Source organism: Pholcus phalangioides, unplaced genomic scaffold (assembly GCF_987345545.1).
Source record: "Pholcus phalangioides strain wild (caught in Gottingen) unplaced genomic scaffold, Ppha-v1.0 ptg000017l_1, whole genome shotgun sequence".
Lineage (NCBI taxonomy): Eukaryota > Metazoa > Arthropoda > Arachnida > Araneae > Pholcidae > Pholcus > Pholcus phalangioides.
In genome coordinates this window covers 67818594-67846394 of record NW_028301610.1, presented here as the reverse complement: position 1 = coordinate 67846394, position 27801 = coordinate 67818594, and the positions used below count along the sequence as shown (strand labels likewise).

At 38.0% G+C, this 27801-nt stretch overlaps 1 protein-coding gene across 2 annotated transcripts in view; it reads left to right on the top strand.

Annotated features, from left to right (window-relative positions):
• The window catches only part of LOC149074672 (uncharacterized), a 363805-nt gene that overhangs the window by 89911 nt on the left and 246093 nt on the right, over nt 1-27801 (top strand). For both annotated transcript variants that reach the window (XM_089247127.1, XM_089247128.1), the window contains exon 8: nt 25150-25285. In XM_089247127.1, the coding sequence (XP_089103253.1) occupies nt 25150-25285 (136 nt within the window). The remainder of the gene's footprint in view (nt 1-25149; nt 25286-27801) is intronic.

Genomic DNA, 27801 nt, shown 5'->3' with positions numbered 1-27801 from the left:
CTATTATGGTATTTCTCTTCGTCCGCAGAATATAGTTATATCAAGATTTCACTGCAGTTTTATCATGCATATTACTAGGTATAATACCCGCGCTGCCTGTGTTTTCTTCATTTATTGGGAGGATTGGAAAAGTGACAAAAACCATTACAAAGGAATGAATATATAATACTGGCAGGATTAAAGTAGTGACAAACCATTGTAAAGGCTTATGCACATGTAAAACACATCACTAGGGAACCACGGTAACCAAAGTAAACATTCCAAAAGTGATTGTTGAGGCCCCCCAGAAACCATTGTTGCCCGATGGTTTTTCGTCCATTTCGAGCATCTACCCTTCTCTGGCGAACTTTTAAAGTAGCCTATCGTTCAATCCGGGCTCTGTTTGGTATATATCCAAACTTTGGCGACGATCGATTTAAAATCGTGGATTTTTACAGAGAACACACAGACAGAAAATCAATTATATAGATATATATTCACAGTATCAGATTTATCCTTAGTTTCTCTCAGATAAGATATCCATCACATGTCTATAGTTTCGTAGTTCACAGAGCAAGCAAGTATACTCATACTACACCAAATGAAATTACTGTAGAGTCTCTACATGACGAACCAGTTTGAAACGTGTTTTACACAAAACAATATTTCTATCCAAACGTTAAACTTTAATTTAGAACATCAAAGATTATTCCTATAACACACGGGTTCTCAAACTGTGCGCCTCCAACCTTTGTCAGGGTGTGAGATTTTCAAAAATATTCTTTGTTACATAGCTCTAGAGAGCCGGTGGAGCTCGCGGATAAGCATTAAATAGGGGAAAAGGGCGCTACAGGTGGAAAAAGTTTTAGACACCCTGCTCTAACATGAAGTTACTCTATGCAATGATTTTTTTGATAAAATGAAGCGATTCCGTTTTGCCAGGCGATTCACTACAGGCGTTTAAAAAGAATAAATGAATTTAGAGAATTAAAGAGTAATAGTAATAATACTGAAAACTATTTTTTTTTTTTTTAATGTGATCCTCACATATTCCCAAGGGATCAGCATGATCCGTCCAGGGAATTTGTTAGTGTTAGTAAACATCCATGCCCGAACCGGGATTCGAACCCAGACCTGCACAGTGAGAAGCTAGTTCCCTAACCACTCGACTGCCAGGCGGCATTTTCATTGGCCTTGGTTGAAGCACCAGCCTGAAAAATTGAACTGAAATAAATCAAATATTTACATTCACTTCATCTATTCTACTGAGCAACTTGACAATTCTGTTACAGTCATTTATACGACGTTCAAGAGGCTGAGTCAAAACATTTTATGTTTAAGTCGAAGTGAATAACTGACCCTTTTTAAAAAATCAAGTCCCCCCCCCCCCCCCCATACATATAAAATGTTATAAAAGTTTATGCGTTTAATTGCATTCTAATTCTTTTCTTAAAAAATATCATTTCATACTTGAGAGGAAATTAAATCACATTTCAAATCATTTAAAGAAATAAAATTTAGCACAACATCATTTTTGGGGCACGACATTGGGTACAAAATTACAACAAAATCTTTGACTTGAAAAAGTTTCCCTATCTTGGACTTTTTTTTGGCAGTAGATGGTTTTCAATCAGGAGCTTGCTCTTTGGTTTTGTTTCTCTGCTTTATAATCGATTCAAAAAGTTGAAACGAAGATATTCAACTGGTGTGCAAGATGAACTTTCGTTATCAATTTAAAATTCTTGTTGAATTCTTCCAAAATTTCCCGTTTTTTTAGAGGGAGAGTTTTTTGTTTTTCCTACATTACGAACGGCGGATTTGACAGTCAGCAATCAGTGCCGTCTGAACGCATAGCCCCACCCGAGCAGGGTCTGGGTCCCTCAAAAGAAGAGAGGCCTCACAAAAATGGGAATCAATTGAAATTTTCGAGAATTCTCCAGGTTGGGCCTCAGAAAAATCAATTGGCTCGGGGGCCCATGAAACTCTTAAGACAGCCCTGTCAGCAAGCAAAGCACCACATCAAAGGAAAGTTCTACAGGAAATGATCAAAAGAACTTACTGTGCATGTGTACCGTATCTGTCTCTTTTCGGCAGACCCCTGTACCCCCCAAATGCTTACAGTAGACTTTCTCACCCTCTCAGGATAACGTTGAAAACATAGGGAGAGAAAAAATTCTGAAAGGACGTATGGCCGTCAAAACAATTGAAACCCATTTCTTCGGGACTCTCCACATCTGCGCATTCTCAGAAAGAGGTAATAAGCAAATCACCTAAGTGTCCACTTTCCAACTTTCCACGGTCATCAGCCATCTCACTGGCAATTTACGTATACGTCAGCGATCACTCTAAAATTTATGTCTTTTGCGGTGAAAATATGCAAGAACTGTTGCGGGAACGCTTTTTCCCTGTATACAAAAACTTTGTGCTCATTTGATGTGGATATAAATTACGTTTTTCTTTTTTCAAAAGTTTCCGAGATTGAGTCGAAGTGAAAACGTCGAATAATTGAGGTTTTGCATTAAATAAATGAATGAAATTTTTTAACATTAAAATGTATTTGTTGTATTGTTGGTTAAAATGCATTGTTACTAATTGCTACCAAAGTTAAATGTCGTATAAACATGAAAGTCGTATAACTGAGTGACGTATGCACGAGGTTACTCTGTAATTTGTAGATATGCCCTATTAAAAGTAAGCGTTTTTAAACTTTATGAAACACAATTCAACAAACATCGCAACTGGCCTCGAGGCAGGGCCAAACTCTTCAGACATAGATTTATTATAGTTAACTCTTAATGCTCAAAATAAAAATTTAACAAAAATTCACATTGTTAGCTTTGCTTACAATCCTTTGGGCTAGAATCGTAGAATTCATCCACGTGGGAAAAAAATTAATTCTTTATGTATGCAAACTCGTTCAACTATTTTACTAAAAGATTTAGAACAACTGTATTTTTGCAGGCGCGAACCGTAAATATTTTTCTGTTCAACAGAGCCAACAATGTCGTCTGTGAATAGAAGTTTTGAGGTGAGATATGTCCTCAAGACAGTACAACGAATAAAAAGGGCTGATGCGGAATGTAGCCTTTTTTTTATATTTACACTGCTGGCCACCCAAATTGCAACACCAAGAAAGCCAAGAGATATCGCAACAATATTTATTTTGTAGATAACATGTTGACCAAGCATCAAATGATTAAATTTATGGAGTTCTGTGAAGTGTGGTTCCTGCCAAAATCAGTAGCCAGAGTAGCCGCCATTGTTGGAGATCACCGCTGCCCACGCCTCGGCATTGATTCAAAGAGACTTTGGATGTGTTCTTGGGGTACAGCAGACCAAGCAGCTTCCACGCGTTGCCAAAGTTGATCTGGTGTGGCAGCTGGGGATGTAATCTGGGTCAATCGTTGAGCAACCATGGACCACATGTTTTCTATCGGCGAAAGATCCGGAGAGCGAGCTGGTCAGGGAAACAATTCAATCTGGCGATTGACGAAGAACCTTTGGACAATGCGTGCCACGTGTGGTCGCGCATTATCCTGTTGAAATATGGCTGTGGGCAAGCCCTGAAGGTAAGGAAGGACAACTGGCTCCAACACCTCGGAGATGTAGCGCTGGTTTTTTAAATGACCGGCAATGCGTACTAGAGGAGTGCGAGAGTGATATCCAATACCGCCCCATACCATAATACCCGGTGCAGGACCAGTGTGGCGGTGCATAACGCAGCTGTTCAGCATCCTCTCTCCACGGTGTCTCCAGACTCGAATCCGACCATCGTGGTGTTGCAGACGGAAGCGTGACTCGTCAGTAAAGACAATTTCATTCCATTGTGCCGTCCACATTCTTCTTTCATCGCACCATTGGCGGCTGAGACGTCTGTGGTTCTGCGTCAAGGGTAGACGAAGCAATGGACGTCTTGCGGACAGACCACTCTGCTGTAAACGGCGTCGTATGGTACGCGCAGACACTGGATAATGCGGTACAGACTGAATGTGCTGTGCTATGGTTCGTGATGTGGCTGAGCGATCCGTCACTGCCATACGCACAATACGCCTGTCATCACGTGAAGTGGCGCACTGAGGTGGATGCGATCGAACACGTCGGTCCGTCGTACCCTCCTGCATCCAACGATCACATATCCGCATTACAGTTGTTTGGTTTCGTCCAACACGACTACCGATTTCCCTGAAAGATAATCCACAATCTTGGTAGGCCACTATCCTTCCTCTGTCGAACTCGGATACTTGATCAAAAGATGATCGCTGTTTTCTACGAGGCATAATTGATCATTTTTTTGAAAAAACCACAAGAAAAACACAATTGCCGTACTTCAAATCGTCGAAATCTCCAAGCCTTAAATAGCGCTTTGAAGTGGCGCCACAGGCGCGCGTGATGTGCGTCTGCGCTGAAATTCTAATCATTTGCATATCTCACCTCCGCTAATGCATGTTGCAAATTTCATATTATTTGCATGCTTCCTTCAGGGTGTTGCATTTACGGTGGCCAGCAGTGTATTTCAGAAGCAAGGGAAAAACCCCTTGATTTGTTCGGACTGGGAGAGGGAGGGGATTATTTGAGGGGACGTGAGCGAAATTGCGTGATTCAGTACACACGTCATTACAGCCATTCCGTACAATACTTTTTGCTGGGAAACGCTTTAAACGAGAAATCTCGATGAGTATCAGTAATAAGAGTTGGCACCAGAGAGTCGCAAAATAAGTCAAACGTGTGGCACTACACACGTTCAGTTATGCCTGCACAGGCATAACTGACCGGTTCGATGCATCCACACCATTCAGTTATACCTGTGCAGGCGAAGCTTTTGGAACTGGTTCTAGACAATCTGTGGGGATATTTTCATGATTTTTTCATAGTCTATAAAGTTCGGAATTTTCAAGTATGATTTCCACAGATGATGCTTTGGGTGTAGTTGGATTGGTTATGGCACTGAAAGTTTTTAACTCAAAAAAGAGGAAAAAACGAGTAACGTGGTGCAAAGATTGGTTAAAAAAAAAGGCAACAATATTCGCACATTAAGTTATTACAGGAATTGAGATTTGCACCAAAAGATTAGCATAATTTTCTCTGATTGGATCAAGATACCTACTGAAAGCTTTTTTTTTTCAATTCCTTTCGGAAATTGCTTCGCAAACTGTTTATTTTTTTAACAACACTGTCTCTGTTTGCTAGAGGATCTATTTCCACACCAATCTCTCATAACTATCATCTTTCTTAATTTTGTTATGGTAATCTTTAGTTTTCACCTGCCACAAGCATTTCTCATTCCTATACATTTTGATGAATTCTTCCAAACATTCGTGCTGCCTGTTTGAAGAGCACTCGTCATTGTAAACCACGAGTCGTGAAAACTAAACTGAACTCTGAACTAAACTCTGGTGGAGTGTCGAAATCTGTGTTTCCCAAAGTAGGACTATCCAGGCTATGAATGGACACAAGGGGGTGATGGGGGGACGAGAGGAAAACATCAGTTTTCGAAAACTCAGACCATTTTACCAAGGAAGCCTTTGTAAATAAGGGCCTTGGGCAAAAAAAAAAAAGAAAAAAAAACTAATCTTGCACACAGAAATTCGTACTTGTTTCATCAGAGCTAAAGTGTTTTTTTTTCTCCCTTTAAATGTGCGCTGTACATCCCAGATGTATTGTAACTGTAAATTGATCGGTAAAGCCTACTGTCACAGATCTCCACACCATCTGAGGATAAACCATCTGGGGTCCTGCATCCCGGGAGCTGGTTTTACTAATGAATATTGTCATTATTTGAGCCATTTCGCCCCAAACCCCACAAAGATGGGATTGGCATCAGGATTCTGGTTTCAGAGCCCGAGACGATTCCAATCATTCTTTTTTTCCACGTTGAAAAATTCACTATAGTGGTGGCTCGGCAAAGAGAATAGCCTCTGTGCCCTGTGGCAGGATGTGGGTGGGGAGGGGCAGGGGGTGACGCCCAAGAGCTGCAACGCACACTTTGAGGAAGACTGCTGTAACGGAAGATGTTTGTTGAATCTACACCATAAGTACAATAATGCATTTTTTACTCCTTCAAAATTTTAATGTTACTAAAACCTCTCATAATGACAGATTTTCATGACTTAAGTAAAAGGCACTACTGCCTACTCATGCTTATCAAGAATGCTATCCATATCTACTGTGATTATGACAATATAGGCAATAAAAGAGAAATTTTGGTATTACAATCGACGCCCGATATAATGACCCCTTCGTCCCGTCGAGAATTGGCATTATATTTGGAGCGAGGTCGTAGTGAAGGGGAGACTTGGGGGTGTGGTCAAACCTGATTGGGACGATCGTTATATAAGTAAAACATGAAACATTTGGGACTTACCCTACCAGCCTTTGTCGCTATAACGTGAATGATCGCTATAACGTGAAGTTGTCATAACGAGCGTCGACTGTATCTTCGAAAACAAGCTTCGTTTCTCCTCTGAATATACAGATAGGGGATTCATGCTCCTTTAGCATCGTATGATAGCATTTTCTTCTCGAGATAACGTCGATTTGAAAAAAAATAATTTTTATGGTAACTTACGTAGTATTTTTTCCTTGAAAGAAAACTGCATTTTCAACCGACCTCTTACGATTAATTCAACTCAATTAGAAATTTACTTATTATTAAGCATAGTATGTATATTAATAGTATTACTCAATGATATAATTATATTATCAATCGTATATCACTCTCAAAGAGTTTTTCTATTGTTTCCTTACATTTAACTAGCGTAATTTCATCTGAATTTTTTTCTTTCAATGTTTGAGCTGAAAGTTGAAATTTGTTGCAATCTGACGAGATGTGTTCAAAAAACAAATTCAATGAGATTCATCAAGAATTACATGTAAAAGAAAATAATAAATTGCAGTGATTTTTGTCCTGTTGATGCTTGCTGGTTTTTGCTTGCTGGAGTGGGAATCTTGCGTTTGAAATTGCAAACATTAACTAACTCGTATAAAAACCTGCTTGATTTCTAGGAATCTTGATTTCTAAAGGAAGTACATGTGAAAGAATACTAAAATAATCTGATGTCACGGGGCCCCTAAAATCTCCAAGAACCCTGGTTAAAAACCTCTCCTTTAAATAATCAATAAGCAATTAATAGTCATAGCACATTATTTGAATATAGAGTTTGTGTGTTTCGGTGCATAATTTCGGGCAAATTTATTGAAAAGAGTGATTTCAACAAAATTGCAAATTTTGACAATGGTCGAAATATTTCTAAAATTTTATTTCAATTTTTTTTATTCGATATGAAAATATCGTGAAAATTACGCCATTAGAAAAATTTCTTCTAATTAAATAGAATCCCTCTCCAAGAAAAGTTATTCAGTTATTATTGTTCTATTACATTATCCGTGAAAAAAGAAGGAAGAAAGTTGGGCGAATATATAAGAAAGCGGGAAAAAATAACTGCACAGTTATACCTGATGGCCCATACACACGCTCAGTTATACCTGCGCAGGCATAACTGTACAGTTAAACCGAATCAAAAAACCATTCCCTTCAGGTCGCCTGTGCAGGTCAACTGACGGCCCCTACAGTTATGCCTGTACAGACCCTCGGGAGCATGGATATATTGACTGGTTTTTTCTCTATATGTTAGATGTCTGTTTTTTTTTGCATGTATGTTGTCAGGATTCAATTTGTCTCTCCCTTTTGATTGCCGGCCATATTTTCTGATGAACGTAAATGATTTTTTTTTGCAACTTTTATAGAATATAAGTTAGAGTTCAAAATGAACTTCCGATCGTTGTTTTTCTTTCTTCAGCTCAGTCGGCACGCTCTGCCCACAACGAGGGTTATGGGCCCAGAGCCTGTTTTTAATAATAATAATAATAACGTGATCCTCACGTATTCCCAAGGGATCAGCATGATCCGTCCAGGGAATTTGTTAGTGTTAGTAGACATCCATGCCCGAACCAGGATGGATTTTGACTGAGTTGTTGAAATTAGGGACTTGAAAAATTTTGAAAATGACGTCAGATGGTAGCATCTTTGCTTATTCGAAGTTGAATAAGGACAATTATCATTCATTGGAAATTCAACGCAAAGATGTTGTTGATGAACCAAGGACTGTTTGGTTTTGTGGATGGGTTCTGAACCCAAACCTTCATCGGAAGCTACACGGAAATAAATATCGCAATTCAACGCAAAGAGGGATAAAGCGCTCTCAGTCATATGCCTGAGCATAGAGGATGAATTGAAAAACCTCTAATTAGAAACCACAGATCCGAGAAAGGTTTGGAAAGATATAGAGCAAGCCTATGAACCGAAAACACGAGCAAGAGTGGCAGCACTTCGAATCGAATTCATGGGAATAAAATTCATTCCATCTGAAACGATGTCTATGTACGTCAGCAGAATTTTCAGTTGTCAACGATTTGGAACTAGTCGGATGAAAGGTGCCCGATGATGAAGTGCCGTTTCAACTTCTAGCCCATTTACTGCAGGCATATGACAACGTGGTGATGCAGTTGTATCAACTTCCAGATGAAGAGTTTACATCAGCAAAAGTACGCGAAGTGCTTTTGTCGGAGTACGATAGAGTTCAACATCGTGAAGATGAGATTACCTCTGAAGATATGGCATGGGCCTACCCTGCATGGCCCGGAAGCCTCAGGAGAAAAGGATCCTCACAAAAATGAGATACGATTGAAATTTTGGAAAATTTGTCTGGTAAAAAGCTTCAGAAAAATCACGTAGCCCGGGGCCCACAATGCTCTTAAGACGGCTTTGGGCACAGGGCATTTGTCCCAGAGACATTTTGAATTCATTATCTTCAAAAACATTTTAAATTAATAGAAATTGAAAAATATTGCACACAAAGGTATTTTCTTTAAATATTTTAATTTATTCAAAAAAATAATTTTAATTTTTGATTGTGTTGGGCAGGGCTGTCTTTAGAGCATCATGGACCCCCGGACCAAGTGATTTTTTGAGATCCCACCTGGAAAATTCTTGAAAACTTTTACTTGTTCTAATTTTTGTGTGGCCCGCATTCTCTTGAGGCCCCCGGCTGTGCTCAGGTGGACCCATGCGTTAAGACAGCACTGGTCTTGGGGCAGACACGAGAACTCTATACCCCCTCCTGCATAGGTTTGTTAAATTTCACTGTGGTAAAAATCTTACCATTACTGCAAAAGCAGGTTGAAGAATGGGTCATCACTGAAATCAAATAGATTTGAGAAAAAAAAGACACACTCTACTTAAAAAAAGGACGTATGGTCAGTGGAAAATATGTGTAAATATAATGGCCTGTACAGAGAAATGACTCGCATACTTTGAGCAACACCAATCATTTTTGACTTCCGGCATTTCTGGTTGTCTGAATCCTCAGAGAAGTTGTCAGGATTCTCTTAGACCGAGTGGATTGTCGCTGTCATAAGTGGGTGAGGTCTTTCATGTTTATATATCGAGAATATGACAATTGTATTTAACTGTAAAATTTTAACTAAGTAATGAACTTAACTTAATGTGGAGTTGTGAATAAATAAACGATTTAATCTAGAATTTGCCAATGTTTTCTTTGAGTGTGTCTAAGACTTACATAATTGATGTAAGAATCGCGGGAGATAGCTTATAGGGGTCGCTACACAAATTGGGGGTTCAGACTTTTTAAGTGCTAGTTCTGGCTATATTTGGCAATTTTCGATTGATTCGTTTATTTTATATATATATATGTTTTGAGTGGAAATATTTTGTTTTAGTTGTGTGTGTATGAGTGAGAGAGAGATTTGAGTCAGTCTTACAGGATACTGAAATAGTGTGCTATGAAAAAAAAAAATTAATTTTAAAATTGTTCAAAAACAAATTCTAGGGATTTTTATTATGCCATGATTATGTTGTCTAGAGGGGGTACCCTCCTCCCATCTTACTTTTTCTAATTTTTGAGTGAGAGCCCTGAGAATGAGAAAAGATTGCAGGAAAATCACTGAATTTGGGTATTTGGTAGACACCCTGTTTCAGCGCAGCAGGTCTGGCCCAGCTTCATTCACATAGCGCATGGTCGAGCTTACGGAAAGAATGTTTCATTGTAGGTGCTGTAGGAGCTCTGATACGAAGAAAGCAATAATCCTGTTGGCTACACTCGCTCGAATGTAACAGATACACTTATTAGTTGCAATTTTCAAGTTTTATAAAAGAACTTTTATCAAACGTATATAGTGTAATTCTAGCCAAAGAAGGGATTCTTTAAAATTTGATTCCTAAGAGGGTTCAAAGATTTTGTGTTAAATTGCACTGAGCCAAAACCGCTGAAACTGTAAATATGAAATTTGGTCAGTGGTTTTATTTTATGATGTAGAGACTTGCTTTTAGAGAGAAAGAAGGGATTTTTCAAAATTCAACTCTTTAAAGAGGTCATGATATGTTCAAATTTTATATGGGGGAATAATCATGAAGCATTTTCAGATTACCAATCATACTCTATCAATACTTAAACTATCTTTTAGTGAGTGATCAATTTACATTTCCTATTCTATCTGTAAAAACTCTTGTGTGTGCGGGGAAGGTGGTGTCGTTTCCCGTTGTAGAGACATCATCCAAGGAATTGGCCATCGGGCTGTCTTGGTCATCAAGTGATAGTCTCAGAGAGAAAGACATGTCAGTTTTGCGTGTTACTAAATGCGACCTCGCACTAAATACAAACTATGGGAAATTTAATTAAATCTAAGAACAGTGTGTGGCTCGGCACGTGCATGTGAAAATATCAAAGAATGTCATTTCGAGAAATATTGTATAAAACTATCTAAAATCTAAGAGAATAAAAAAAACAAGTGCACTATATATATATAGTACATGAAGTACTACGGAATGGCTATTCAACTACGAGAGCGGACAGAAAAACTCAAAAAAAAAAAAAAAAATTACAGCAAAGTACAAAATACTAGCTACCTATCTGGTGGAGGGATGTCTGAACAAAGAAAAATGGCGCTAGGGGGAAAATACACAAGAACGTGGCTACGTTAAATGACGAGAAATGTACAAAAATACACGTGGCACGAGGATTAAAAAATTTTTTAAAAAAATTAAATCTGATCAAACGATGAGACCCCTATTGAAATGGCACATGTAAAATGTTAAGAAAAGGTTTTGGCTAAACGATATGAAAATATATATATATGTAAAACACTAACCTGAATATATTTTGGGACCCGAAGTACTCCTACATTGATTAACTAACACACAGAATAATTGTTCGTTCAAATTTTTCCGGAATCTTGTTCTGGCCCTGTGATGCTGTTGTCGAGATCTCCTGGTGTTGCACTGGTCTTGCTCACTTCGGTCGTCTAGACCATGGTTTCCCTAAACTTTTCATTCCATTGCCCCCTTGTTAAGAAATTTTTTACCTTTCATTTCGTCCAAACTCAAGTGAACCCATAGGATCCTATGTTAAATCCGTAGCATCTATCGCCCCCCTGGATCATTTCATCGCCCACCAGGGGGCAATATTGCCCACTTTGGGAAACACTGGTCTAGACACTGCAACCTCGGTCTGCTTGCTTCAAGTCAGCTGGGCACGGATGGTGAGCACTTGAATCAGCAATCCAACAGTTATTATTTGCCTAATTACTGCATAGTTAATTGTTTATTCTAGCGATGCATGATGCCAATGGAAATCAAGATGGCGCTGGCTATGACGCTTCGCTACCACGAGAAAAGTTGGTTGATGTAGAAAGGGAAATTTTTCCCCTGGAGTGAAGCAGATACGCGCCGCTAGCATTGTGATGGTGCAACGTTACCATTTAGGCCCTGCCGGAAATGGTCCTTTTCTAGTCATTTTATATTGTTATTACCTTTTAACATTGATTCTGGGATCGATCGGTGAGATCTTGTGCCGCCGATCGACCGCCATGTTATGATCTTTTGCGCTGCCAGATGCAGAATGTCATATAATATTTTTAGCTCGTGTGAATATGTAAATTTCTCAAATGTTACGTCGATTCTTGTGCCGCCAAGTCTCGATATGGATTGGTTCCGGTAATGTGAGATGGGGAAGTTTTCCCTTATATGCCGGTAGTATGCAATGAAAAGACACGTTGGTTCTTGGATGGAAGTCTGTAATCGAAGGACAGATTGGGTGAGAATGTTTGAAATCTGTGATATATTAAAGCTAAAACTCTAAAGCAAATTTACCGATGTATGTTTTGGCAGACTTAAAATGTCTTAAAATAAAATATAAAGATTAACACCGAATTAAAAGTCTTAAGAAAACGAAATAGTTGTCAAATCATTATTGTCATCTGTCTGACGAAATTATTTTGGAAAGATAAAAATAGAATCTGGGAAGTAACATTCATCGTTACAACAGTTTGCACGTCGGCCAGAGCAAAAAATTGTGCGGCCTTTCTCTACGAAGGTCAGCAGCCATAGTATAAGACTGTATTTTCTCCATTATTTTAATTTTCTAAAATATTTTTTTATTTTATTGCCTCCGATGATACCCCTTTCCCCGATTTTGCCTTTGGTGAAAATCCGGGTTTGGAACCTGTGATTGCATAGTGATAATCAGCTAAAAATATGATTTTCTAAGGTTTCCAATTTTGAGTTGGCTATTCTTTAGAAAAAAGCTCTTGTCGCCACGAAAATCACACAGACCTACAACACAAATATGTATACATTAAATTTCCAATCCATTCATTACCAATTTAGTGGATAGATGCAGGGCTGCAACTAGGGTGGGCGGGTGTAATGGGGGTGCCGAATTCACCCTTTATAACTGTGTCTTGTATATTACAAGGGTTGCCAAAATGTCTGCTTGCCCCATTTGAGAAAGTATCTAGTTGCAGCCCAAGAGAGATGGCACCACCTACTGAACAAAAAACACGCTGAATGCTGGGTACAGGCACATTTGAGTTTCTTCAACACAAATCTGACATAGCTTCTTCTATATTAAGGTGTGCAAATATGTGGCAGTTAAATGGCGACGGATCAGAGTGGTGGACCATCAGGGAGGGAAAATAAAGTCATTCCACCAGGAAATCACTTCCAGAGAATTTATATGAATAGGGAATCGGAAGATAAGTGTCTGAGAGAGAAAGAATCTATCTCATTTGCTTTATATTTTAATCAGCAGATATTATTGAAAGAGCTAAAATTTTTTTAACGAAATGGAAAATCAATCAGAATGGAATTAATAAATCAATCCATTAGTAAATATATAAATGTGTGCCTCTAACTTTTAATTACAGTGGATCCTGCTTATAACGTTTTTCAAAAAACTGTCATAAAAAACATAAGCAAGAAAACACTTTAAACAGGAAATCTTAATAAATATTATTTACAGTCGGGATGACAAAAATAACTTGTACTAAGTGGGAAATTTTTCTAAATCGGAACGTTATAAGCAGAATCGAATGTATATTTGTTTTAGATTAATTACATGTGCCGAATTCCACATGTTAAATTTTAAGAGGCTTTTCCTACTAGTAGACAATGAAAATAAATGAACTTTTAGATAGAACATGTTTTTAGAAATGAATTATTTATTTGATCCACAGAGATACCTCCTTCCCCTACCCAGAACATGGCCCGCCGCTCTGTCTCAACGAAGAGATATAAACAGGTGATCAAAAACCTGCGGGGCATGCTGGAAAAAATTCGTAGAGATACCGGTGAATTATGGGGGGAAGGAGGGTCATACTTTTTTTCAAGATAATTTTTTTCAAAAAGGACCCACTTTAACTCAAAAGGGATCCAGATTTTTTGAATGTCCTGGGACCCAGGTAAATTAGCGTATAGCGGCATCTCTGCGTTACCCAGACCCCACAATGGTCACAAGTACATATTTGTTGTGACGGGCTATTTTTTTTACCAAGTGCCCGAAAGCGTATCCCGTTCCTGATCAAGAAGCAGCGACACTGGCAGAAGTTCTAGTGTAAAATGAGCTGTTATGATTTGGAGTCCCCTTGTTGATCCATTCAGACCAAAGAAGAAACTTCACTTCAGCAGTTTTCATCGCCATGTGCAAGTTTTTAGGAATGAAAAACTATGCAACTTCATCCGGAATCTGACGGAATGGTCAAGAGATTCAACAGAGCCATCCTGAACCACTTCTCGCTGTTCGTGTCCCAGACCCAATAAGATTGGAACTCAAAGTTAACAGCCTACCAAACTGCCACCCTCGAAAGCACTGGATTTTCACCAGCACAAATGTTTATGGGATCAGATCTTCAGCTGCCAGTTGACCTGCTGTTTGGGTGATTGGCAAATTCTTTTTTTCCCCCCGGAAGAATACGTGGAGAGACTCAGGGAGCACCTCACGGATGTGCATTGAATCACCAGAGACCGGATGAACATCTTTGAAAAGATGAAGAACCGCTACTATGCAAAGGCTACATTTCACGATTTCAAGGAAGGAGACCTTGTTTGGCTCTGGAACATGAAGCGCTGGAAATGACAATGACTAAAACTCCAGACGTCATGGGAAGGACCCTACAGAGTCATGATGAAACTGAACGATGTCTTAGTTCGGATGCAAAGAATTCCATAATCAAAGTGCAAGGTGGTCCATTTCAACAGGCTAGCTCCTTACCACAGTGAGTTATCAAGTTTGAGGACTAATTGCCGGAATGAACAGTTCTAAAGGAGGGGGCAATATCACAAAAATTATGTAAATAATCATTATCATGTATTACGTCATTTTTCGCCTGTAAATAACCATTAATGCAATACTCTGTAAGTATCATCAAGTTGGCACATATGGCGATGGCTGTTAGCGATGTCATGATGCCAAACGAGAAGTGTAAAGATGTCTCGTAAATCATCAAAAATTATTCTACAATGTTTCTTTTGCCTCTCTAAAGTTTCTCCACCAAAAAGGAACTATATCCAGTTGTTGAAATTGTATCAGGAAGAAGATACCTTATCTGTAGATCGCTCTCGCTATTTGTAGGTCATGTTTCACCGCATTGCTGCTTGTAAATACATGTAAATAGCTGTTCTGTGCAATAAATCTGTGATGGCTTACATTTTGTTTCATCCTCTGTTCATTTCAAGAACTTGTGAAACTATCCGGAAAAGCTCTTTTTTTTGCGGGGGAGGGCGATAAGCAAAGGTCCAGGAAAAGTCACAGAATTTTCCTTTGTATAGACACTCCGGACCAACCGGAAATTTGAGTAAATTGTGTTGTTGAAACTCTATGATTAATTTGATAAATTGTTGCATATATATAGAACATGTTTACATTGTTCCAATCACAAGTTCTTAACTGGATAATTTTTACCCATCTAGTAGCTGCTGAAAACTCTGGAGAGAACTCTTTTTCAGAAACAGTTAACTTTGAAGTTGTTATTAATATCGTGATGTGTGAAAGCAGAATCAGTTTTTGATGCATGTTCATAGAAAATACTAGGACAACAATTTTCACAAAAGTTCATTATCCCTGTGATGAGAATGTATAATTGAATCATTGTTAGATTTTAAATGATTCTTTGATTTAGTTCTCCTAAAGGCATTCTTCTGCTTTTCCAAGGCTTACTTCGTCCTGGACTGTGGAGTATGCTGTAACATTTTGAAGACCATACCGACCATGAGGGGTTGAAAATGTTCAGAAAAGAGCTTCATGTCCTTGTTGGTACACAGGGCTCATTACGGAGAGAGCAGGAGTGGCTTAAGGGAGGGTGCAAGGCAAGCCTTTTTTTAACATGTTAACTGTTGGGGATTTTGCCCCACTAGCCTTTCTATTTGCCCCACCATTGAAGATAAAAAACAACTACTGGTGGGGCAAAGCCCTTTTCTTGTTTAGCTTCAACTTCAAACCCTGCCAATGTGCAGGGAGTCAAAGAAAAAACTCACACAAAAGGATTTCCCCATTCGCGAGAGCATTTTTTATGACATCTTTTTTTTCCAAGAAAGGAAAGTTCAACTGAGGAAAGATAGTTTTCCATGGACGGACTTCAATGGAATAGTTCTTTTGCTCTCATAAAAAGTCTGACAAAGAACAGATGGAGAATGGTCAAGCAGGGCTGCCACTAGATGCTTGGTCACCCGGGGTAAGCGCGAATTTTGACATGCCCTTGTAATGTTGAAGGAGAGGTTTTAGAATGAAATTGGCGCCCCCCCCTCGGGTCTAGCGCCCAAAGCCCGCCTGCTCCCCCACCTTAGTTGCGGCACTGGTTATCAGAATATGAAGCAAAGAAAGGTCATGAGATTATATATTTTTGATAAATTTAATCCAATGATGATTTTGCCTTTACTTTATTCTCTCTCTCTTCAGGATTCTTACGATTATTTTACAAATGACACAAAAAGAAAATTAAAAGCAAATTTGTAAGATTTTTATTATATTTTTTTGAAACCCTTTCCAAAAGTAACTCGGCATATTTAATTTTTTCACAAGTTTCACTCTTTCATAGATCTAGATTTTTTTGTCGAAATTTTCATTTTACGTTCAAGCGAGAAGAGGAGTGGGGGGGAGGGGGGTTCGAAAATCAAGAAAAGCTGATTCCACGCAGCCAGCTAGCAAGCAAGATACCACAACCAAAGGAAATTCTACTGGAAATGAAAGAGAACGAACTCATATATTATACTTGTTTCTCACCAGCAGACCGGTTGCAAATGCTTCAGGAATAACACTGGGAAACGAAGCACCAACACAATGGAAAAAAACTAGGAAGGAACATGTATGCGAAGAAGTTTTGGATTTAGTTCTTACTAGTTCTGAGGATCTAGTTGAACATGTTTCAGTGGGGGAAGAGTTTTCTTCCAGTGATCATCGTATCGTCAGATTTCACTGTAACTTTTCCTCGGGTAAGGTTGATAACAAAAGACTGGTTCCTTGTTTTCGGAGAACTAACTTTGATGTTTTGCGAAGAAGGTTAGCGGAAGTTTTCAAAGACCGGTTGGAATCAGTAGGGGTGGTAAGTCAATGGGAAGAATTTAGTACGAAGCTGTCCTCTGTTTTGCACGACGTCATACCCTTTGTTCGAAAAAAGCGTGTTTCTACATCACACCCTCTATGGTTCACGGATAGCGTGCGGAACCTTTATCTTGAAAAGAAAAGAGCATTCAGAGAGTATAAAAGTGGACGAGGTGACCTATCATTGTTTACTGATAAAAGAAGACTGTTGAAGAAAGCGATAAGGGATAGTAAAAAGCAAGTTGAATCTAGGTTGGCAGATAACATTGGCTCTGACCCAAAATCATTTTTTCGATACGTCAATAATGGATGTAAGGGGACAGTTGGGCCCCTCTAGATAGGAGGCTCAAAAGTAGAGAGCAATGTAGGCATGTGTAGTGCTTTCAATGACTTTTTCGCGTCGGTTTTTAATGGAGATAATGATATTCGATATACGGGTGTTGCATGGGGTAATAAAACGCTCAACGATATTCAAGTGGAAGACGTGGAGGTCCTAAATCTTCTAAGAAATGTATGTGCAAGCAAAGCACCAGGACCAGATGATATCTATCCCAGGGTTCTCAGGGAAGGTGCTAATGAATTGTTGGGGCCAGTCGCACAGATATTCAGGAGTAGTGTTGCTGAGGGTATCGTCCCGAGAGATTGGAAACTGGCTAACGTTGTTCCGATATTTAAGAAGGGTAGTAGAGAAGTGGTGTCTAATTATCGTCCAGTGAGTTTGACGAGCTCCCTCTCGAAAATTTTGGAAATTATCATCAAAAGGCAGTTTGTGAAGTGGATAGACGAGAATAATGTATTGTCGGATAATCAGCATGGGTTCAGGAAGGGGAAGTCATGTGTAACTAACCTCCTTTGCTTCTATGATTACGTGACTAAGGCTTTGGGTAAGAGCAAAAATGTCGACGTTGTTTACCTTGATTTCCAGAAGGCATTCGATCGGGTCCAACATGGCAAACTCTTGAAGCGTTTACACGAGATTGGAATAGGGGGCAACTTGCTGAATTGGATAGAATCGTGGTTAAGAGATAGGTCGCAACGAGTTATGGTGAACGGGGAATTCTCTGGTTGGACAGACGTCACAAGTGGAGTTCCTCAGGGAAGTGTCCTTGGCCCCATACTTTTTTCGCTTTTTATCGACAAACTCGATCAGGGTATCGATGGAATTACTAGCAAATTCGCAGATGATGTGAAGCTAACGGGGGTAATCGGAAATGAAAGCGATAGGGAGTTGCTCCAGACCAACTTAAACAAGATTGCAGCATGGGCAAATGAATGGAGCATGACGTTTAGCGTAGATAAGTGCATGGTCGCTCATTTTGGTTCGAACAACCCACGGTTCTCTTACGAGTTGAATGGTGTCACTATCCCGGATGCAACTAGAGTCACCGATTTGGGAATTCTCATGGACGAGTGACTTAAGTTTTCTGAACATTGTTCAGCGGTTGTCAAAAAATCGAATAGAATGCTTGGTCTCATTTTCAAAAAGGTCTCTTCGCGTTCTCCTAAAGTCATTCTTCCGCTTTTTCGAGGCTTAGTTCGTCCTGGACTGGAGTATGCTGTAAGGTTTTGGAGACCATACCTACAGAGGGACATAGACTTGGTTGAAGGGGTGCAGAGAAGAGCTACGCGTGTCCTTATTGGCACACGGGGCTTGAGTTATGAAGAAAGACTTCATTTTTTGAATATGTTTACATTGGATGAACGCAGGTGTCGAGGAGATATGATCGAAGTGTTCAAAATTTTCAATGGGATGGATAGGATGGACCATGAACTTTTAGTACACCGCCAATCGACTGCTTTTACAAGACAAGGGGACACCAGTATCGATTGGTGAGGGACAATGCAAGGTTATGGTGTCGCAGGGAATTTTTCTCCAATAGGGTTGTTAATAAATGGAATAGCTTACCCCCGGAAGTAGTAAATTGTAACACAATTGACACGTTTAAAAAGAAATACGATAAACATGTTGGGGTAAATCGAGAAGCTATCCATTCTTAGAATAAGACAACCATAAGTATTCTTTATGGGCATTGTATAATATTTTATCATGTGTATATATTGTTTGTAATTTGTGTTAATTGCATTTTTAATTGGGTTGCTGTATTTTTGAAACATATGACAACCATATTTTTATGGGCATCTTTTTATCAGCCACCTCGTTGGGCATTTTGCCTGTTGTGGCGTTGTATTTGTATTTGTATTTGTATTATTTGTATGGTCTGCACATCTAGTATAGTTGCTTTTCGACAAATGTAAATGTTTATGGCTCGCCGTGTTTCCATAGTTCTCAAAAACTTACAATAAACAAACTACTTCTGAGCCCACTTTAAAGGGGTTATAGCTTGCTGAATGTTTATGTATCTATTTACAATCATACTAAAAATTATGGCTTCTCTGGCAGCAATAATTGCAAAAATATTCATTTCAGTGACGTGTTTTGCTACCTATTAAAAAAAAAAAAATGGAATCCTACTGACAGAAATGAAACTTTTACCAAGTTTTTGGGGTTCCGGTTGAAATAAAAATGCCATGTAATTGATGTTGTGCGTCGAATACATTAAATACTTAAACATTAATATGTATAGGAATAAACTGCAACAGAAACCCAAACGTGTATAATGAATAAGTAAATGAGTAAAAGTCGTATAAATAAGAGTCGTATTAAGGAGTGTTTCACTGTATTGTGGTTTTATGAGTGTTTCTGTGTATACTGAACCCCACTATGTGAGTATACAATACTTGAAAAGAGTGATTCCGTCACTATTGAATCTCAAATGTTTGTAGAATCATAAAAAAATTGGAGGGGGAGAAGGTAAGAATGGTGTCTGTCTTTGGGGGGTGTGATGGTGACAGTATCTCTTTGTGATGAAGCTAGCCAAGCCACTCTCAATGGGACCATACAGTAATAACAAACCATAAAAAAAATACTAATCAAGACCTGGGTATCATATGTCAACGCTTTTCTAGAAGCTATATAAAGTAAGATGAAATTTGAGATGATTATAACCGGGAGAATTTCATGTTGAGAATTTATTATTTGCAAATGCGGACTTGTGTAAAATTACTTTTGGTTCAGATTTTCTTTTTAATTGAATATTTGTTTTCCATCTTTTGTTTTTTTTCTTTTTGGATTGTTATCGTTGAAAAAAGATAAAAAATCAACATCTCTACATTTTAACATCAGAAAAAAGAATTTTTTCTTGTTTTTATACATATTTTCCATTCTAAAGTTTCAGTGTTTTCATGCGTTTCTTTAGTGCCTGCTCATGCTAGAACAGTGTTGACAACTTAGTTATTTTCCAACTAGATCAGGCCTTTTTCTTGGCCATTTCGATGGAAAAAATTACCCGCTAGTTGCTAGTTGTTTGTCAAAAATTTTTCCTGTGTACTAGTAGTGTATTATTAAACCATGTGTAAATACAGCAGTGTTCCGGGAAATACGAGACATATGGTCATCCAAATAATGATTAAAATTAAATCTTGTTCAAGTCCAGTTTCTAGTTGTTTTCGATAAAGAGACGAATCTCTTTCTTGAAAAACAATCATAATTTTTCTGCGAGTGCTATACAATGTCATCTTGCTCTCTTTTGTACTTGCAATAATATTCTACCTTGCATGTTTTTTATATTTTTTTGAATCAATGCCAGCACCACGCAACCCTCTCCGATCATGCTGCACACTCTTGTTTTTGCCTATTTAGTGTATTTTTTGCGTACCTTCATGTATCTATTTTTGCAAATGTTGTACACTCCTATTCTGCATGTGCTATAAAATTTTACATTGCATCTTTTTGTACATGCAATGATTTCCTACCTCACATATATTTTTATATTCTTTCGAATCATGCCAACACAATACAATGTGTCATTATCCTCATTGTGCATAATTTTTGATTGCAGCTCAATCTGTAAACTTCTGATAGATTTCTTGCTATGCTTTTTTTTCAAGTTTGTACATCGCTTCCCTCGCTGTTTTGCATATCTTATGCATTAACAGAGAGAGAGAGAGAGTTATAATTAATTAATTTAATAATTTCATTAGTTAATAGTTTTATTAATTAATAATTTATTAATTGATTTCATTGGTTAATATTTTTATTAATTGATTTCATTAGTTAATATTTTTATTAATTGATTTCATTAGTTAATATTTTTATTAATTGATCATTTATTAATTATAATTTTTATTAATTATAAATTTTATTAAAATTTGAAATTTTCACCTGATATGTCATTTGTACGAACACAATGCAGCTTATTTCCCTTCATGAGTGCCCTTTTTTTCTAGTGCCCCACCAGTTTAAATTTCTTATAAAATGGCCTGGTGCAAGGGGTGCACCACACCTGGTCGGCAGGTTGGTAAAGGGTGGCAACGTATACTTTAGTTAAGACCCCAGAATTTAACACAGTAAAAATTCACACGACATCACTCTTTTGAGTTATACCTCTACATTGAAACATTGAGAAAACTGACAAGGCCTCTGACCGTATTACCAGAAACAAGAATGTAAGCTATTGGGGGGTGGTTTCAGATGCAAAAGTCCCCTTTTGCGCCTCCTGCTTATTGTCTCCCCTTCCCATAGCCCTACATCCTGCGTCAGGGCCCCTGGGCTGGAATCTTTCACGGGACCCAAGTCAGATTTTCCATGCGACCCTTTCTACAGTTAATTTATAGTGTGAAAAAAAAATTCTGGGGCCCCCCCCCCCCCGAAGCTGGAGCCGTGTCAGCTCTACTTTTGGGGGTGGTGCCCCTCCCTCACAATTTATCCAAACAGTTCCTAATATAAAAAAAATTGTTGCCCTATCATCTGAAATTCTGCCATCCCTCCAGAGCAGACAGAAAACATTTTCTTTGATTTTTTGGCAAATAGAACTTTTTTTTTACCCATTCACCTCGGATTTAGCACCCCTCTTGAGCAGTGCCCCATGCGGGCACAATGGGCTGCACTGACCCTGTACTCTATCACAAGGGGCAAGTGTGCATTTTGGTTTCCTCACACATGGCCCCCATAAGTGCGGTGTGACAGGTCCTGGGATAATTCTCATAATTTTTACTTTTCCACACTATAAGTTAACTGTAGAAGGGCCCGTGAGAAGTCTCACTGGGGGGTCCTACAAAAAATCTCAGCCTAGGGACCCTGCTCTAGGATGGGTAAACACTTTTGAAAAAAATTTTTGAATAAAAATCACCTTGTTATAAATCATCTTTGCAGGATAAGTGGTGATGGCTCACAAAAATAAGTGCGATTTCAAGGATTAAGTTATCTGGCATTATTAAGAATGGCAAAATAATTCTGTAACACAAAAAAAAACAGAAAAATCTACTTCAAAAGTGGGACGTATGGGCATACACACTTTGCACGGTAAACAATGATGTGCTGCTTTCTTCTGAAAAAAATCAGATTTGTCTTGAGGTCCACTTCACTGAATCCTTGTCAGCCTCACCATTAGGGGGGAAAGGGGCTTTGCACCTAGGCCAGGGTTGTTTGGTTTTCAAAAAGTCAAATAAAAGTTGCCTAAATATCATTTTTTTCCTTGAAAAATATCATATTGGTTCATTATTAGCCAAAATGTTTCATTTTTCCACATTTTATATCCTTGGGGTACATTCTGATAGTATATCTTTAAATGACATAAGATGTTATAAGTGGTTTTTTTCAAAAAGTCTCATAAAAGTGGCCAGAATATATATATATTTTTCATATGAAGTATCTTAGTTATTTAAAGTTATATATAAAAGCCAAAATTTCTCATTCTTACAACATTTTCTAACCTTTGGCTACATTCTGATGCTCTATCTTTAGCAAATTCATGAATAAGGATTGCATCACACATCTAAATGTAGTGGTGTATTATCTCACAGGGTTTCTTTTTCCCTTCACAAAGAAGCAGCTACAGTAGTGACACCATCATGCTAGGGGCAGGTGGTCCTATAATCCAATAAAGACACCAGCTGTCCTTAAAGGACAAAGACTAGTGTACTAGTAGTTACATTACCTCACATACATTTGCATTTTCTTTCCCATAAGAAGTAGCACATCTCCTACTGTATATCTCCCAGTCTTAATATTCAATAGTTGTTTTTTTTATACTTTCACCGTTAAGCCCAGTTAATCAAGGTTCTACTGTATAGTAGTAGCAGATTTGTGAAAAATAATCAGCTATATACAGGGTGATTATAATTTAAATTTTGATTCCAAAACTATACAATAAGTACTGATCAGAATGACTTGATAATTTGCATGGATACTCCTGAAGCAATGGAAGTTTCTTTCGCAAAAGAAAAAAGTGCAAAATGTGCAAGTAGATGATGCTGTACTTGGCCTGCAGTATAATCTATTTTGTGCAAACACATCATTTTGGCACTTCCACAGCATCAGTGTGTGGATAGAACTTCTATCAAGATGCACATTGCAATACCAGCAAAGCAGCTGCTGAAGACCCATTTTGACAGGATGCACCTTAACCCTTGCAACTTCTGGCTGTGGGGGTACCTCAAAATGTTATAAACAGTGGTCAGATTGCAAACTTTGGTGAACAATCTCCAGCACATTACCTATATGTTAGAAGTTCCTCAGGAATATTAACAGGGGGGGGGGCACGTTTAGTTTAATAAAGCTGAATTGCAAGCACATCCACATTATGACCATGGCATACTCCGATTCTGTTGTTGAACAAGAATTTTTGTGCTTTCAACCTCATAGCCAGAACACGTGGGGGACAACATATTTAACATTTCTTAAGTAAGTTGTAGTTATTTATTCAATTACTTCGTTTTTTGTGATGTTTCCATGAATTATGAAATCGTGAAATGCTATAATTAAGGTATCATTCTGCCATGACTGGCTATCGTTTCCATTTTGAGAGCAAATTTCCCACATGTTGGATGATGTCATTAATTTTACATTTTTCAAGTATTTTTTCCCCTTTATCAAATAAAATTGAATTTTTTCAGGAATATTCATGTCAATTTTCAAGTCATTCTGACAATCGTTCTTTTTTTACAGTGTTTTGAAATCAGAACCTTAGTTATAATCACCCTGTATATCGCAAATCATTGCTAATTAATCTGCATTATTTATGCTTCGTTAAATACATTATATTCACTTAATTTTTATTGCTTTTTGCAAAATAGCTTCCTAATTAAGTATACTGAAAGTAACTGGAGAAAAACCTTTATATATTATATGATTAATAATAACATTAAAAGAATTTTCAAACACACAGTAATCCATTGAGTTAAGCAAAAAATAATTAAATTGCAAAAGTTGGTTTTTGTTAAAATGTAATAAATATATACTGATTAATTAGCATTGGAATAGTGTTAATTACATTAATAAACATTTTATTTTAGTTAATTATTAGAAGTTTGAATGATTTTTCAGAAATTTCGTTGTTTTTAATGCTAATACTATTTAAAACAAAAAAACTGGTTTAAACCAAAAAACCCTGGTTTTTTGGTTTTTTTACCAACCCTGACCTGGGTGGCAGGTAAGCTTGAGTTGCCTAAGCCTGGGAGAGAGACTTCATTTTTTGAATATATTTACATTGGAAGAATCAGGTGTCGTGGGGATATAATCAAAAGGTTAAAAATTTTCAACAAGTTAGATAGGATGGACCGTAAGTTATTAATACAGTGTCAATCGAATGCTTTGACAAGGGGATAATTCCAGGTTGTCTCGCAGAGAATTTTTCTGTAATGGGTTGTTAATAAATAGAATAGTTTATCCCCTCCCTCTGGGATAGTAAATTCTGACACAAGTGATACATTTGGGGCCGTTCAAGTATTACGTCATCATCGATGGGGGGGGGGGGGAGTTTCCGATTTGCTGACTTTTGATGACAAGGTGGGAGGGGGGGTTGGATAATGCTTACGTCATCAACCACCCTTTATGTAAATATGAGTTAAGATTCAGAGGGGCAGAGCTAATGACGAAATTTTGCTGACAAGGGAGGGGGAGGGGGTCAAAAATGGCTAAAAATTTGCTTATGTAATACTTGAACGGCCCCTTTATAAAGAAATACGATAAACATTTTGGGGGTAAATCGAGAAGCTATCCACACTTAGATAACCATAAATATTTTTTATGGGCATTGTATTATCATGTATATATAGTTTTCATAATTAAATTTTCAATTTAGTTGCTGTATTTTAAGAATATATGACATCCATATTTGTTATTTGTTTCCTTAGCCACCTCATTGGGCATTTTGCTTGTTGTGGCCTTGTATTTTTCTTCATTTGTATTGTACATGTGTAGCATTCATCAACATTGTCTTTGCAGAGGAAGAATACTACAAGTCATTCTTCAGTAAAAAAGTTGCGATCCGGTAAAAGAACCAAACACAGAAATCGTCCAATGGAAAGCTTTAGGAAAAAAAGTTCTTGCACCACGTTGGAAAGCAAAATTAGATTTTCAGGTAAATATTTTTATGTTCATCCACCTATTGTCACTATTCCATATTTCTTTAAGTTTTTAAAATTTGTAATCGTCGAGGCCAGCTTTCACTGCAAATATAGGTGGCGCCCGAGATTGATTCTCCTTATCACTTTGTTCAATGCCCTTCTCTTTCCAGTAAATGATGACAGGTCATGTGTTCCATTTTTATATTTTCTAAATGCCATCTCTCTTCAAGATAAAGATTATGTGCATTATCTGTGTGAATCCAGACAGGGTTCGATGAACAAACCCACTTTAGACCACCTGCTTTATGTACACACTTGTGCCTAATAGAATTTTATCTTCTGAGCAATGATCAGCTTGGTGATTACCCAAAAGTAACAAAATTGATGCTGAATTAAGGAAGATTTTAAAACTATTCCAAAAGCATTCAGATTTATTAATATGCTTTATATACAAATGAATATATAACAGTTGAGAGAAGTGACTATTATATATATATAAACATGTTCAGTTCAACAGAACTGACTGGGGCATCGAAGTGTTTCAAACCTGTGAGTGCTCATCTTGAGCACAAAAATAAATATGCAGCAAATAAATACAGTTGAACATCATTAAATAGAGTTGCTTAAAACATTTTACAGCAAACATTTCTCATTGCAACAATTTAATTGCATTAAGGGTTTTTGTGTACGTCGCTGCAAGTGACTAGACAAAGACACATTCACAATGAACAACCATTAGGTTTCCTAACAATCTAAGAATTCTGAACAGAAAAGTTTATCACCTTTTTCACGAGTTGGGAAATTTGAAGGGGCCGAGGCAAGTCCACGAACAATCAGTTTTCTTGTCAACAAGTGGTGATAAGTCCACAGGGTCTGGTTAGCAACGACGAGTCTGTATGGTCCACTAGGTGGCAATGAATCTTAGGGCCTGGCCGGTGACAATGAGTTCATAGTTCGATCGGCAGCGATGAACCTGTAGGGTCCAAGCTGCGGAGATGAATGGTCAGTGGCGACGAGATCATAGGGTCCAGTTGGCAGTAATGAACGATTGGCAACAACAAGATCATAGAGTTCAGTTGTCTGCAATGAATGATTGCCACTGACAAGTCTGTAGGGTCCAGTTGGTGGCAATGGATGCATTGGCTCTCAATGGTATGATTAGTCCACCTGATGAAGGGGAAGCAAGGGTGTTCAAGAACGGCAGATTAGTTCAACATCGCAGGTCAGCATGATGAGTCTATCTCACAACTCAGCATCTGAAATTTCTGGTGGAGGTGGTCCTCAGAAGAGAGGTTTGATCCATGTATTTTTCAGAGATCTCAGCAATGATATGGTGGATCGCTTCTAAGGAAGGAGAACTCGCACCAGCAGTGCTCACGCTCCGTCAAATAACAAATGCAGCAAAGCAAGAAGGAATGCCTTCTTATACGTCAGTGTTCTAAGTGCCATCTAGGTTAATTTGCATTTTAAGAAGAATTTTCCTCTCTGTACAGGTGCAGCGGCATAGCCAAGGAACATGTACGTTGATGTGAGGAAGATGACGTTACTCCTCTGGAGACGTACAATCTATGATCGATGTGCGATCTAAGATTGGAGATTGTCCCAACATGAAACATGTATTGGGTCTCATCAAAATAAATTTTTGGTAACTAATTTTGTCTAAATGAAATAACTTCCTTAGTCCTTTTATTTTCTCAGTAACCAAGTTTCACTCTAATAGAGAAATTTGCTTTTTGTTTATGCTAAAAGACAGTACTTCCCATGGGGTGTAATGTGATATGCCTCCTCGTGGTGCACTCTGGGTAACGCCAAATCTATCACACGCCATTGTCTTTGCTTATTTGTGCTCGTATCCTTCACTTTCAATAACCCAGATTACATGTTTTTTTTTCTACACATCTTGCAGTACTTTTCTTGCGTCTTGTTTTGTCCTGTACATGTTTATGTCTTGTGTCCAACCCCTCATTGTGGACCCCGCTTAGGAACAATTCTTGTATTGATTTTATATGGACATTTGTTCTGGCGCAGCTTGACCTAGATGGTCCTTGCGCCAAAAAAATCAAAATCCAATCCAATGGTAAATGTCCATCTAAATGTTACTCAAAGGCACTGAAAATAAAGGTTTAGAAATTGTGGAGTGTTTATATGTACAATACAAATTGTTTTTTTGAATTGAAATTATCCTAATAAATGTAGGTTATAATCAGAGGCAGATTTACAGTTTTCCCACCTGTGGGCTATTCAAACCTTGCCTCCCTTCTCTCTTTCTAATTTATATTCTTGATCACCCCAACTACTCAACTTTGGTTACGCCCTTTCACTTGAACTTGGGATTTCAAGTGAACCACCAGGAAATATACCTCTGAATATAATTCTATATTTTCTGTTAATGTTAATCCACTTGTGTTGTAAAAAGAAATTTTTACTAATCGTTGACTGGAGCCTTATGAGTGTCATGTACGTGAAGTTACAGACAATGGGCTAATTAAAAGTCTGATTTCATTCTTTTTACTTGAGAGTTGTTACTTTA